The 15943-nt window shown below is 48.5% G+C and overlaps 1 protein-coding gene across 3 annotated transcripts in view; it reads left to right on the forward strand.

The window, feature by feature from the left end:
- The window catches only part of LOC146201138 (tRNA-queuosine alpha-mannosyltransferase), a 74038-nt gene extending 59343 nt beyond the window's left edge, over window positions 1-14695 (forward strand). For all 3 annotated transcript variants that reach the window (XM_084595666.1, XM_084595665.1, XM_084595667.1), the window contains one exon: window positions 561-14695. In XM_084595666.1, coding sequence (XP_084451792.1) covers window positions 561-644 — 84 coding nt within the window. In that variant the 3' untranslated portion in view covers window positions 645-14695. The remainder of the gene's footprint in view (window positions 1-560) is intronic.
- The last annotated feature ends 1248 nt before the right edge of the window (window positions 14696-15943 follow it).

The following is a 15943-nucleotide window of genomic DNA, read 5'->3' on the forward strand; positions in this document are numbered from 1 at the left end:
TCTTCCGATTTGTGACGCCGTGGCCGCGAGACTGTACATGTGCAGCGTCTTAAGCCGTTCTACGATCCAATTGTACCTTCGTCCCCTTAAGTCGCCAGGATGGCTCTTTTTTCTCTGGGGGGCATTGTGAAGAAGAAGATAAGCCCTTTCTGCTGGACGCTGATGAAGAGGAAGTAGTCTGTGGAATTGTGATCACGCAGATCAGCGTGCTGGTTTGATCATCGTGCGCTTCCTTGCCGTCCTCGACGTATAGATTAAACCTTCTCTTACAATATATTTTGTTTTTGCTCAGCCCTGGCATTCGCTGTACACGGCAGGTGTCCAGTCAAGAGCTGCCATCTGCCTTCTGCTATGTATGCGTGGCATATACACATGATGTGTTTAGCGAACTGTAGGGAAAGGTGCAGAAAACAGTGGATGATCTTGGGAGCAATATTGTTGGTCTCGCGCCATTGTATGGGTCATAGTGAGTGGGTTAATGTGCTGTGTTCAAATTGACATTTGAAGATTGTAGCTGGAGGGCATTAGGTTGAGTCTGGCAGTGTCCATCTTTGTTGCAGCTTGACCGAAGCCGTTTCAGCTGGGAATCGCTGCGGCCACTCTACCGGGAAGTGCTGTTGCTGCCACCTGATGTGCCCAGCTGATGACAACTGCGTCTCTGGTCCTGGTGAAACTCCGTGGTGTCTGGCTCTTGCCTCTGATTGACAGCGATGTAGACTTTTTCCTACTTTGCTGGGCTGCATCGTCTGCCTGCAAGTCAAGACCTTGTGCAAAGCCTGATCATCAGTCACTCTCGCCTTGCAGGACCTGTGTATTGCTGAGCTCATCATCCTAGACGCCTTAAAGCCCAGACATAACATCAGAAGGCAGGCTGTTAGTGCTTCCTGCTGCTTTATTTATTTACCCACAGTGCCAAGCGGCTTTACAGTGGGGGAGGGTGTACATAAAAAACAAACATAATATAAGCAGTGTCGGTCACAGAAACAAGTCAAAATCGCATCGAAACAAAGCAGATAAAATATTTCACAGCACCACAAAACCGAAATGGTTATTACAAGACAAAAAAAAAACCATCATTGGGCATAATACACGCAACACGTATGTTTACGTAGTAACCTTAATAATAAAGTAGCATTAACCTGAGTAGTAAGGTTGGTAGTAACATGTAAAGTGTTACTACCGCATTTACTCGCTTAATGCTCGCACTTTTTTTTTGTGGAAAATTGATGCCAAGTTAGGGGATGCAATAATTTTTTGCGAAAATTTGAGCAAATATTTGGAGTGCTAAAAGCAAATTTAAATAGGTGTGAATTGGAATTCTTAGGACAGCTGTTGAAAACATAGCCAAAACGTTACTTTCAAGCAGGGTTTACCTTTCTTATAAAAGTACAAGGTCGACAAAACCACGAACTGGTAAAGCACTTTATTATGTGCGCTTGGTTCCTTATCAGTTCTATCGACACGGCACACCTATCCGCCTGTAGCGCCTTAATGTACTCAAGGAGTGACGTTTCAAAGCCAGGAAGTTTTCCACTCTGGTCTTCTGAAGACCCGGCGCATCTCGTTTGTCATCTTCAGCTTCTCATGCTGCCGTCACCAGTAACATACGCAGAACTTGTTGATGCCGAAGTGCCTACTGGCAGTGCAGTTGCCATGCTCTCACGCGTATTGTATAGCTTTCAGCTTAAAAGCAGCTGTACAGCTTGCATACTGTCCCGTCGGGATGTGACACCAAGAACATGGTAGGCGATGGATCAAAACAAGTAACAGGAACAGAACAAAGAAATGACAACGTGGAACAGACACCTCACAAAATGGCGGAATGAAGACTAGACAACGACAATGAGCATAACTTATTAGAGCTGTTCCTGGGCTTGGGCTGTACCGAAAGTTCGTACTTGGCTCGGCCTGCGGGCCGGGCTCGGGCCCCTCGGAAGCCCTCTACCTCAGGCTCGGGCCGGGCTTGGGTTAAACGTATATTTGTCTTGGGCACTCCAGGCTGGGCATTAAGATCACAAACGCATGGAACATTTGTGAAAGCGCTAATATACCACCATAGTGTGATAAGCGTCTAGAATGCATAGTAATTTTCCACGCCTTTCCCAGGCGAGGAGAGCTTCCGAGTTCTTTCCCGGCATCGACCCGCTTTTCCTCCCCGCCTCCTCGCCGCAAGCGGAACTTTGGTAGCCGTCAGTGACAGAGCTGAGGGCCACTTTGGTAACACCGGCGCTGATATCAAGGTGAAAGGCAGAGGGTGAGCAATGCGAGCTCACCGAGTACTTGGCCGCAAAATCAACCGTTTGCTTTGATTTAGAGCTAGCGCACTCTTAGTCATTCCAGCCACAAGTTGTACCACCGAAACTTCGCCGCTACCAGGTTCATTATCGAGTAACACCGCCAATGTCTTAATTCAGTAACGTTGTTTTTGCACAATAACCTAATTCTACAAGTGTGCTGTGCCTTCATATTGTGGCATGCCATCGTGGTCTCGGCGCAAAAGGAGACGACAGCCTCAGCACGTGCAGTTCGTTCTCCGTGACAGCAGGACTGAATGGCGGCGGTTTGCTGTCCCATTCCCGCCTGGCTCAGCGGGTCCTGCCAAGTATATTTGTGGAGACTCGACAACAAGTGTGTCTGTGGTTGATCTCCACAAATTTGGTGATTCTGGACTTCACGCCTTCGCTCTCTGCTCCTGCCCTGCGCTTGCATCAGCCTCTTCGCTAGGCCTACTAGCACCCGGAGCTTGAGATCCCGCCTACCTTCCCTTGTTTAAGCCATGGCTACGGATTCCTCCGCTCAGGTACCGTCTCCGTGCCGTCTCCGTCTCCGGCGACGCGCCCATGCGGCGATTACCGGGCTCTAAACAAGGCCACAGTCCCTGACCGCTACCCGATTCCACATATCCAAGATTTTTTTAGCTGCGGTGTTGTAACAGTGCTCTGTGCTCATTCAGCAGCTGTTGGCAGTGGCTTCTGCATGAAAAGGGGCATGCACACCGATCTGTGGGCTGTGCGTACGATTTAGTAGCTGGCATTTCCTAGAGCCTGGAGACTGTATGGCATTGCTCTTGAGTCGTGGCAGCCTGAACGGTCTGAATCTGTTGTGATCTCATCTTGCTGGGTAACGAATACGCATGCAACACGTCAAGGTGGTTGCGATGAATCGATTCATATAACTGGGAAGGAAACGCAGGTTATGCTTGAAGCAGTAGCACACAAAGATATCCCATTCACATTATGTATGGGCAAAGGGAATATGAATTAAGGGAAGCTTCAGTGCAGTGTGCGAGTCAGAAATAAACAGAATTGTGCCGTACATGAATTCTGAAGGTTTGCGTATCACACTACAGTAACGGCTGGTAGGTTTCGTGAGTGAGCATGTGCTTGACGAAACGCAATATAAAGAAGGCACTAAACTTGATCTTCTTGAGACATGAAATACTCGCATAAGGAAAGCCGCCGACCAACGGTTTTTGGTGGTCAGAAAATCGCAGTGATGAAGGTTCACAGTATATGTAGCGTACTGAAACCAAGAGCGCTTGAACTTACATGAGCGGTTTCTGTTGCATACCACATGAACCTTCCAACTTAATAAGTGACATTCTTTACATTCAAAACTCACTCACGTCGCGGTCTTCTGCTCTGCTTTGAGCACTAGTAATGGAAAGTTCATACCGTAACGTTTGCGCACTCTCTGTTTTTATTGTGTGAGTGGTTGCTGGAAAGATTGAAGCAGTATAAGAACACAGGATACTCGATAAATCACTGCGCAAAATAAGCTGACTTTTAAAAGGTCAAAAATGAGTTCATAGTCGTGTAACTACATAGCTTTTGCACAAAACAACAACATGTGTATAGAGAGTAGTTGCAGTAACTCATAATGCACTGAGAACACATGATCATAATATGATGTAATTTTTTTAAATTACTGAATATCTGTTTGTGTAATGCCATGGTGCATATACAGGCCTCCACAAATGGCTTGTGGAAGTGTCTAGCAGCATGAGAAGTTGGGGCATATGCCATACTCGATTTACAAGCAAAGTAAAACTAGGAAATAGGAAGAAAGAAAAATAAGAAGGCAAAAAAAAAAGAAGCACAGAAGTTTAGAACAGGCGTCACATTCTTCTGGCTGCTTCAAGAGAAAACATTTGTTGGCATATCATCCCTTCGCACATAGAAAGCATGGACAGGTTCGCCATGTCTTGTCCACACTGTGGACGAAGTAAAACAGTCTCAGGGTTGTGATTGTTCGAGCACGGACATATAGAGAGGCAGAATTCCTTATTGTGCCGATACTTAAGAATAACACTTATGTAATAGTGTGAACAAAGCCATACGAGAGCACAAAAAAAGGCAGTGATTGTTGGTAATTGGCATATATACAGCAGAGCACAAATTATAGATTTTAGTAACTGATAAACCTTGTTGCACGAGCACAAAAAGAACAAATTTCATATTGGAGCACGCTGTGCACCAATGCATGTGCTATTGTTTTTCCTGCGTTAATTAGGCAGAATGCATTAATAGGATATAGCAGACAAGCTATTCGGGCAGCCGATCACAAACATTAGCCAGATGACTGCCCGAAAGGTATGAAACAAAAAAAGTAGGCATATTATCACACAGCAGAGAATGAAGAAGCAGACTGGTGACAGGAATAAGTTTCAGTGGATCGTGGAAGCATACTAATTCAGTTTTATTTTGATTGGTAGAAATTAGGTTGTTCCAATGCCAACTCACAAACAACAGTTGCCCTGCCAATTTGCAATCCAGCCACAGCCTAATTATAATTACTGTCATGGGATACTGAAACACACATCTCATACTCAAAAACCTCACTGTGAAGAATGACTTGGACTGAGATCGTTAAGTTGAATAAAAGGTTGCTAAAATATATCTGATAAATTTTAATGGCCAGTTGCCTGAGCTTGCTTCTAATATTTCCAATTACTACTACTTGGGTGTTCAAATAATTCTCAAGGAAAGCTGTGAAGTTTATGAAGTAGTACATCATTGTTATGAAGATGAAGTGTAGTACAGGCGATGTATGCACATGCACGTGCGTGTGAAAGAAATATAGAGCACCCTGTTGCTGCGTTATGTGTACATGTTGCTTCTTGAATTTTGTGATAACATTTTGAGGACAAAGGTGTCTGTTTAAAGGACCTTGATGTGGCCTTATTACATCCATCATGAGCATAGCAAGTCTCTAGTAGCTGCCGCCGTTGTCCCGGTTGTCTCCTGGTCCACCTGCTGTTAGTAGGCACAACTGGAGCTGGCATTCCGGAACTGCATAGTGGTGTCGAGTGGTTCTACACTAGCCGCACACCTACAGAAGGCTATCCTGTTTAATTACATTGGCAGTGAAGGTCAGTGAGTCTGCACCTTACTGCCATCGTCCACTCCGACACCACTGGCTATGCCCTCAGCGACAAAGTACCGCCTCCTGACGAGTTTGATGAGGCATTGTTTTTGCCAGGGGCTCACTACATATCGTCTGTGAACGTGATCTCCACCGCTTTCAAGAAAGGTAGCCAATTGTAGGGCTGTAACAAGTCAAGCTGTCTTTCAACAACAAATCAACATCTACTTCCTGGTTTGTTGAAAGCAGCATACTGTGGCAACAAAAAGCTGCACTGAACAATAAAGTGATCAGACAGCATGTGTTCAGGATTGAACGGAATTTTTTTTTCTGTTTTTAGAGAGCCCTTAGCATATCTGGTTTTTCGCTCGACTTTATTTTTTTAAGGATCTCGTTACCGTAGTGACATACACTGATAGGCTGTCGCATCGCCTAAAATAGGTAGGACATGGGTGTGATGTGGAAGTGGTGCTCTCTGTGCCCATCAATTTGGGTAACTTTTCTGAAAAGGTCGAAAAAATTTAAAGATCAAGATTTACCAAGTTTAAGCAGCAGGAGATGCCAGGTTAAGCATGCGGTACCATTCCTTTCATGTACAGGTGTTGCACATAATGTACACCCTTTGTCAAAAGGTTACAGCCCATGGGGTCTACTTCTGAGCCATACTATGTGGCTTGTAATGCATTCCCAGATTTTCAAACTTGCTGAAGGCAAGAATATTTTTGTCCTACCCTCTCTAGTGGCTAGGACTTCCACGATTGTTAAAGAACTCATAATATATGCCATATAGTATATTGCTTAAAAGCAAACTCTCTGGGCTATAAACTTTTGACAAAGGCTATACCTTTCACATGTGGGAGAAATTACATTGGCCAAACAGGTAAATACGTGAACATATGGCTACAAGACGTTCAACAGTTTCTCGGATAAATAATTATTCGCTGTCTTATCTCTGCACCATAATACATGAGCAGAAATATCTGGTCGTTCTTGGTACAAACATTGACATGATCTAGGCATGCAGGCACAAATTATAGGCCCAAAATGTTGACATGTGATGGAACGTTGATAGTGGTTTCTATTCGAATGTCAGGAAGCACATTCAAGTGTTCAGCTACAATGTGCTGTTCTTTCTCCAGCACATCAGTTGCCTATCACATATGGGACCACATGGGAAGGCAAGTAGATGCAAGTCATCTACAGTTTCTGATACTTCAATTTGGAGGTCTAAAGGTAGTAAGCAAAGTGATGGCAAAAGATTGTGTGAATATAAATTTCTAGCAATTCACTACTTGTAATTCAGCAATTGTAATTAGGTCATCGACATCGGAGTGGTCATACGCATTTGGGATCGGTCGTACTGTTGCTTCTCTCTCCATCGTCGCAGCTTGGCTCTTTTCGTTCGTCCCTTGGAATCTAATGAAATGGTGAGCGTGCGAGAAATTGTGTTCTCTTTCATTTTGATGCCGACCTTGTGTTCATTGCTTCGCAACAGCTACCTTCATATGTGCAGTAGTTTAATTGCAAGAAAAAAAAGAAAGAATGCCGCTTGTGTGAACCTTGCAGCTATTTCAGGTCGCTGCTATATATTTCTACAAAGTTAGTAGTGACAAAAGAACACCGTGAGAAATGCCATGCTCCGAACGCCCGAGTCGGATTTGCAGTATGTTGCGGCGTGCCGATTTGTTGCACACAGATAGATAAAAGAGAGGGCGCACCCAAATCATCTTTTGTCGTTTCCTGTCCGGTTGGACAAAAAACGCATCATTTAAGCATTGAAGTATTTTATTGCTGACTGCAGACATATCAGTGGTCGAAAGCATATTGTTACGGCGCACGCCGAGGAGCGCTGCGCTAGAAAAAAGAGGCGCGGGACGAGCGCGAGACGAGCGCGCGGCGCCAGCGCGAGGGTTAGAGAACAAAAGAGCGCCGGGGCAAGTGGTGTTTGCCTGGTGTCCTCCGTTCTGTGTCTATGTCTAGGCGGGCACAGCGTCCCACAACATTTAGGTGGCAGCGGTGGGATCATGCTGCTCACCCGCTCCCAAAGTCAAGGACCCGACGTGCCAGACGACAGGACTCTGCCACCAGGCGATGGCGCCGACGACGCAGCGGCTGACGCATCTAGACCTAGACGCTTGGAGGAGCTCGGTCCTTTGCAGCAGCTGGATGGCGGTAATTAGCGCCTCCTGGATATAGTTACTCAGCAGATGGACGCATGGGAGGCCCGTCTGACTGCCCAGGCTGTGGAGATGAAAGCTCTCCGGCGCGACTTTCGTCGCCTTGTGCCAGCCGAGCCGAACACAGGTCATGAGTCTTAGGGCGTCACCGCCACCGCTGCCTTCATCCCTGCCGTCGCTAGACCTGCTGTCTTAGCCGCCAATAATGTGCTCGGCACGGGTACATCATTGGACGTAGTGGAATTACCCACGTTTGACGGCACTATTTCGTGGGATGCTTACCGCATCCAACTGGAAGGTATTGCGACGGCGAGAGGCTGGGATGAGCAAATGAAGGCATGGATGCTCATCTCCAAACTGAGAGGCCGCGCAACTGAGCTGCTGCAGAACGTGCCGCCTGACCAGCTGGGCTCTTACACCGTCCTGGTGGGCCTCCTGTCCGACCACTACAGTGCTTCAGGTCAACCCCGTACGCAGTACCACCGCCTGCGAGCTTGCCGTCAAGAGCCTGGGGAGACATACCAGGACGCCATTGAGCGCCTGGTTCTGCAGTCGCTGCCGGAGGCACCTCAGAACGCCGTGGCCCTGGTCGGCACTGAGGTGTTTGTCGACGCCATCCGACTTCCTGAGGTTCAGCGCTTGGTCCGTTTTGGGCGTCCTGAATCCGTCCACGCCGCCACGGCGCTCGCTATCGAGGCGGAATTGACTTTGTTGGCCACGCGGGGGTCGCCACCGTCTGCTGCGCCCACAGTCTCGGTGCAGACTCCTCGATTGGCAGTCCCTACAGTGGCCTTTAACCGACGCGGGCGTAACGACACCCGCACGACCTGCTTCCGCTGCGGCCTGAGGGGGCACTACGTGAGGGACTGTGCTAGCCTTCAGACGTCGGAAAACGATTTGGCGGAACTCAGGGGGCACCGTTCCGCCGTCCCCACACTTCTTTGTTCTCCTTGTCTCCTCCTTTCGTCGGCTTCGATAACAACTGAAGCTCCCTACGTACTCGTCGACGTCGCTCTGCTTGACCGGTACATAGAGGCCTTGGTCGACACCGGAGCGGCTGTCAATGTGCTGGACAAATCATTTATTGTTAACGAGCCCCACCGGCTTCTTCCAGCCGCTAAAACCCGGCTCTTCGCTTTTAACGGTACCCCGGTGGAGCAAGTCGGACGTGTCATCGTCAATCTGACAGCGCTCGGAAAGACCCTCTCCACCGAGTTTGTTGTAGCAGACAGCCCTATTTGGCCAGTGGTCCTCGTGCGCGGGTGGTGCCAGCAAGCCGGAGTCGTCCTTAATTTTACAACAACAGAACCACGGGCGAGCCGAACTCTGCGTGGGCCGGGTTGGCTTAGCCGGATTTCCAGTCTAGGTGTCGCCTTGTGGCAGTCCCTGGTGTCGGCGACCAAGCGTGCCTCAGAATCTGTGCGTTACCTCGCAACAAGTGGCCACGTTGAGTCAAGGTGATCGACGTCACTACCGTGACTGTAGCGTCCGCCGTGACTGTCACCGGGTGCGGCAATGTGAGTGTATGCCAAGCTTGACAGTCTGATCACAGCGGACGTGCTTTTCGAACCCATCTGGTGTTCAGCTCCAGCCCGTGAGATGACCTCCCCTCGAAGCCTTCTGCCTGTGCTCAAAGGAGAGGCCCACGTATTTATGCTTAACATCAGCCGCGCACCTCTCGTGCTGACTCCTGGCACTCAATTGGGTACAGCCTCAATCCTGAACTCCGGATCACCGGTTGCGTCTCTGCAACCTGAAGCACCGCCTCAGCACCCTCCAGCGCCGGCGGTCCTACCATGGGAAACATTTAACTTTTGGCCCCACCCTCACCGACGCGTAGCTTGCCTCTCTCAAGGCCTTGCGGCTCGAACATCGCAGTTGCTTTGCTCTAAGTGCCGGTGAACTCGGGTGCACTTCCTGGGCCCAACACCGGATCAACATCGAAAACCGCGGGCCCATTCATCACCAACCTCGCCGTGTAGTGCCAGCCGAACGGAGAGTCATCCAGCAGCACGTATGCGACATGCTTGACCAGGGAATCATTGCCCCATCTTGTGGCCCTTGGTCTTCCCCTGTAGTCCTTGTGCGCAAGAAGGATGGAACACTCCACTTCTGCGTTGATTATCGCAAGTTGAATGCTATTACTCACCTCGACGTGTACCCTCTTCCCCGCCTCGACGATGCACTTGATCGCCTGAAGGGGGCCCGTTATTTTTCCACCGTAGATCTGCTCTCGGGCTACTGGCAGGTACCTGTTCACCCCGATGATGCGGAAAAGACTGCTTTCATGACTCCCGACGGCCTTTACCAGTTCAACCGTATTTCCTTCGGTCTCTCGAATGCCCCAGCTACCTTTCAGCGCCTCATGGACCGCGTCTTGGGCAATATGAAGTGAACTATGGCGTTGGTTTACCTGGACGACATAATTGTGTACGCGGCTACGTTTGAAGAACACCAAACGCGACTCAAACTCGTCCTCGAAGCCCTTACCTCTGCTGGGCTTCGCTTAAAACGAAAGAAATGTTTCTCCGGGTTTGCAGAGGTGACGTACCTGAGTCACGTTGTGAGTTGGCATGGCATCCGTCCCGACCCTGAAAAACTAAAAGCGCTTACGGCTTACGAAGCTCCCACCACCGCCAAGGAGCTCAAAAGTTTCCTTGGATTTGCTTTGTATTTCGGTCGTTTCATTCTGGACTTTGCCAAGCGAAGCGCTCCATTGACCGCCCTGCTGAAAAAGAATGCAGCGTGGAGTTGGGTGCCGGTCCAACAGCTCGCGTTCCTTGACGTCAAGCATGCCCTCCTCAAGCCTCTCACATTGGCCCACTATGACGAATCGGCCCCCATCGTCCTTCACACGGATGCCAGCCAAGATGGGCTCGGCGCTGTCCTTCTGCAGGAAGACGAGTCTGGTGACCACAAAGTTCTAGCTTATGCCAGCCGCCAGCTTTCCGACGTAGAGCGCCGCCGTCACTCTTCGGAACTCGAGTGCCTCGCCGTTGTCTGGGCTGTCGAGAAGTTCCGTCCCTACCTGTACGGCTGTCATTTTACCATAGTCACGGACAATAGCGCTCTCACTTTGCTGCAGTCTGCCAAACACTTAAATGCCAAGATTGCATGCTGGTCGCTGCAACTTCAAGAGTACGATCTCACCATAGTGCATCGCCGCGGTTCTGCCCATCGAGATGCCGATTTCCTTTCTCGCCACCCTTGTCCCGTGACGGCTTTGACGGATTTCAGGACTGCACAAACGCAAGATCCTGACATTGCGGCTCTTGACACATTGCGACAAATCCCTTGACACCGCCGCCGGCACAGGTCTTCGTAAAATGTGCCAGGTCGATATCTATCGAATTAAAGATAATCTCTTGTGTCATGTGAGGCGGCTCCGTGGTTGACCACCCGTGTGGTTGCCAGTGGTGCCAGCAACACTGCGGTCGCAAGTCTTGCGCGGCCTACACGACGCTCCCACAGCTGGTCACCTTGGTCGCGGCAATACCTACGCACGAGTGTCGGAGCGCTTTTGGTGGCCTAATATGTCCAGAGACGTCAAGGAACACGTTGCGTTCTGCCAGACGTGCCAATACCGGAAATCATCCACACGAATAACCAAGCCACCCCCTTGGCTTGGCCGCCGAGTTCACCTTTCGAACTGGTTGGACTGGACCATTTGGGCCCATTCCCGAAGACGCCCGCCGGAAACAGGTATATTCTGGTTGCGATCGACTACTTTTCCAAGTGGGTCGAAGCACTGCCCGTTCCAGACACCTCTTCCACTCATGCCGTTTTGTTTGTGGAACAGCATCTCGTTCTTCGGCATGGTGTGCCCCGATGTCTCTTCACGGACCGTGGGAGCTGCTTTATGTCCCATGAATTTGAGCGAGCCCTCCGCTCTTTCGGCATTGCGCATTCCACTACATCCGTCAATCATCCCCAGTGAAATGGCCTCGTGGAGCATGCTAACCGCACCCTCACCTATATACTCGCTTCCTACGTGGCTCCGTCCCACAGAAACTGGTATCGTTTTGTTTCTGCGGCAGCTTTTGCACTCAACACTACGAGGCAAGAAACAACGCATGTTACGCCGTTCTCAGTCGTCTATGGTTGAACAACCTCCATCCCTCCCGACGCGCAGTTGGGCCTTCCCCATCAGACTGCGTCACCAACTGACTCCGCCCAACAACTTCGTTACGCCCGCCTCGACGCTGAGTGCAACCTTCTCACGACTCATGCGCGTGTGCAAGTGGCCAATGCGGCAGCACCACCACTTCCCTCCTTCTGGTCCGGTGACTTGGTCCTCGTTCGCCGCACCATCCGCGCGACTGGCCGTGCCACGAAGCTCACGCCCTGATACCGCGGCCCTTACCGTGTCGTTGAACGGCTCGGCCCCGTGACATACCGCCTCAAAGATCTCCCCGAGCATCGACCATGCGGTGTGCACCACATTTTCCCGGAGCACGTGTCAAACATGAAGCGATATGTCAACGGCGCCAGCATTCACTTCGACTTAGATACCGGGTCATCACCACTACTGTCGTCGCCTGCTGCCTGATTGCCTTTCCCACGCGAGACAAGCACGCGGCGCCAGCGCGAGGGTTAGAGAACAAAAGAAGAGCGCCGGGGCAAGTGGTGTTTGCGTGGTGTCATCCGTTCTTCTGTGTTCATCTCTAGGCGGGCACAGCGTCCCACAACAATATTACTTCTAAAAACACGGCACAGTGGATCAGACGGGCTTACACAGAATTTGGCATCTTTTCCTAGTTTTTACACACTTGTCAAAAGGAATGTAAAATACAGCAAGCAGAAGACAGTCTATAAAATGCAGGGATCACAGCACAGCGCGAATATCACTGGCACGGGCTTACTTCATGTCAAACACACTCCAAATATTGCAACAGCGTGCCCGCATCATGATATTTTTTATGCTATTTTTTTCGCAGGATATGGCACCTAACAACCAAACTGTCCATCGCATCACAGCTGTAACCTGTTATTCTATATGTGTACAATCTGTGAAAGTGTTGCTACTAATCTTGGGCTTTGCTTTTAACTTCTTATTATGCTACCCTTTATGAAATGCCACCTCAGGGGAGGAGCTTGAAAGTACAAAATGAAATGAAAGAAATAGCACATTTTTGGAGCTGGAAACAATTGTAGTACTGATTTACTCTTCAAATCTGTATGTCGTATACTTGTATGTGTTTTCTCAGTGCATCTACCTTCTTCCTCACTCTTCCATGTGTCTTCCAGGATTTTGTAAGCCCAGCTCTGCTGCACTTTAATTTGTCTAGCAGTGGCCGAGTGGGCGTTTGTCTTTTTGTCTGTCCAGAACACCCTTATGGGGATTGCCTGACTAGGAGACCACTGTCCCCTGTGATAGTGGATTGAGTGCTGCTGAAACATGCTCATAAGCAGCATCAAATGCTTCCTGGTTACTCCAGTATACAGCCATATGTTTCTCAGCCTGTCGGTCACATTTTGTAGTCTTGCTCTTGAGGCTCTGAGCCCCTGTTTTTAAGGTTTTGGAAGAATACTGAGTTGAATTCTGCTTGATATTTTGGGTGGACAGAGCTGCGGCACCTCATTCGACTCTTCTGACCCCATTTCAAGGTGCAGTTGAACATTGCTGGTGTATTCTCAGGAAGCCTCTCAAAGCCCCAGTCTTCAATCAGTTGGAAAACTGCACAGAAGTGTTTACATGGCAGTTTATACTTCTTGAAGTCTGCACATGTGCAGGTTAGTGTGTTAAAGTTTACAGTGTGATACTGACCAGCTGGGCTGGAGTTGTCTTTAAACACACTGTTTTCGGGTGAATTATGTACATCAGTTTGGGTGTACTGCAGGGCATGCAGTGTCCAACCTTTGCATGATGTGCTTTTTCTGACTTGTGGAGGTCTATTGTGTAGGTAAATAGGTACAGTATTATGATACCTCTGGTACTTTGAGGACTTCCCATCTGTTCCTGGTTGAATTGTGTCTTTCGTTAGGCAAAAACTGGCTTTTAATGTCCATATTAGGAATGATAAGCTTTGTTTGCCATTCCTGGATCTCAAATAATGTTCTTTCAACAATTTGTTCTGGGATTCAGTGCCATTTTTGGTGGTTATCAAAACTGAGAATTTTGTTCTGTTGAACATGGTCCATTTGTCTGCTAGTGGTAACCATTGGTAAGACATATAACTCCTCCGTGTAGTGTTTTTCCAATGGTCAGAATTCATGAGCTGTTTTAATGTATTCTTCCTGGGACATGGCGTGGGCCAGCCTCCTTAATAGAGAAAGCGCACCCTCACTATCAGCTACTCCACTCTCCTTTTCCTTAGCCACCGTTCAAATGCTCGTTCCCTGTGGAACTTGCAAAACATCATGGCACTGTTTGGGAAAATTTCTTCAATTGCTCTCATTTATACTGAGCAACAGTCCACCATCCAGTACTAAGGCTCTAGCTCTGGGCACCAACGCTTAAAGACAGAAAGTGCCTCTGCTATGCAAGATGCAGTCTCGAACTGATATATGAAAGCTCTGGCAGCCATGTAGCCAATCAGAGTTTACTGTGAAAAAAAAAAAGGCAGCATATAGTTGTCTTGTTGGTGGCATCTAAACAAACAGCACTCTGCCCGTATTTTAAAAGCAAATCCTTCATAAAATATGACTGGTAGTAAAATAATAATGCCTGCTCATATTCTTTGCAACTGCCTCCAACTTATAATTATTTCCCTCTTCAGTTTCTGAATTAACTGTTTTGTGGTATGGTTGGAACTCGACATTGTCACCTGTGCTATTACTCTGAGGAGCCTCAACCATTGCTTCCACATCTTGACCAATGTTACTTCACCTTTGTTTTTTAAGTGCATAATGAATGTGATTTACAATATCTTTGTTTGTCGGATAGAATGCTCGGCAGGTGATAAGGTTTCTTTTTTTCTGCAAACATCACATCTTCTGCATAGTACCTCAGGCACTTCCTTACTCCCTGCACTGATGTGCCTTCTCTCACAAGCTGATGGATTTTTGCTGCAATTTCTGGATGAAAAGTTTGTCCGAATGAAGTCACTTCGTCAAAATCATGTTTGATGTGCTTACATTTCCTTGTCACGTGGACATGTGGAGCTAGCCGCGCACCATTTCTGTTGGAAAATAAAAGTTTATTTCTCCTCTTCCTTGCGTTGATTGTGGATGTGTACACCGGTTGTGAAACTGCCACGGTCATGGCTACAATGGCCCAAGTGGCATTTCTCCCACTCCCTTCGCCTAGACGAGTTGCCGCGACGAGTTCTGAGGTAAAAAAAAAGAAAACAAAGTCCTTGATACAGCGCAACGGCCGCGGACGTTACAAAGGGACACAAACAAAACACACACGGGCGCGGCGGATCAAGAATGAAACATCCAACTCGCCCAAGCATCCAGATTAAAAGAGTCATTTTTTGCGCTGCGCGCTAAAAGCCAATAAAAACAAAAAATTTAAAGGTCCTTTCTCCGCCTAGAGCAGATGCGGCGACAAGGTTTGATGTAAAAAAAAAAAAAAAAAAATGTGTTTCAAGGGACGAACGAAAGCAGCCAAACTGCGACGATGGAGAGAGAAGCAACAGTACGACCGATCCCAAATGCGGAAACATTCACGCTCTTGACATGGCGTGCGAACATGGTTCACTTTACGCTTAATTCAACTCTAGCCACAGGCCGCCAATTAAATGAAAGAAAAACAAGCGCCCAGTACCGAAACTTGCAGCCCTACGGCGCCCTACGACATATGTCGTCGCGAGTCACGACTTGGGTCTTCATACAACACACACCAACAAAAAAACACTAAACCGTTTTATTTTCCACACGAGATACATTAATTTATAGCTGCTCAGATGAGAAAATTTCCCATACCGTGGTCACGGCCTCGGCCAGAACGGTCCAAGTGGTATTTCTCTCTACCCCTTCGCCTAGACGAGATGCTGCGACGAGGTTTGAAGAAAAAAAAAATCATTCAAAAACCTTTTTTTTTTTTTCATTTATTTATAGGAAGGGAAAGGCGCGGTAACTGTCTCACTTGTTTTTCTGTGGACACCGCAACCGCGCGGTAAGGGAAGGGAGGAAGATGGGAGTGAAAGTGAAAAGAGAGAAAGAGGAGCCGTAGTGGAGGGCTACGGAGTAATTTCGACCACCTGGGGATCTTTAACGTGCGCTGACATCGCACAGCACACGACGCCCTTCGTTTCGCCTCCATCGAAACGCAGCCGCCGAGGTCGGGTTCGAACCCGGGTACTCCGGCACAGTAGTCGGGCGTCTTAGCACTGCACCACCCCGGCGGGGCAAAAAATTATTATGAGGATGACCTGAGAGTAGAGGGGAAGGGGGTGAGTTAGGTGAGATTGAGGGCGCCAGACTCTGACATGAAATCTAGCGGGGCACTAAGCTTG

Source organism: Amblyomma maculatum, chromosome 2 (genome assembly GCF_055883805.1).
Source record: "Amblyomma maculatum isolate TAMU_Amacu chromosome 2, ASM5588380v1, whole genome shotgun sequence".
In the NCBI taxonomy this organism is placed as follows: Eukaryota; Metazoa; Arthropoda; class Arachnida; order Ixodida; family Ixodidae; genus Amblyomma; species Amblyomma maculatum.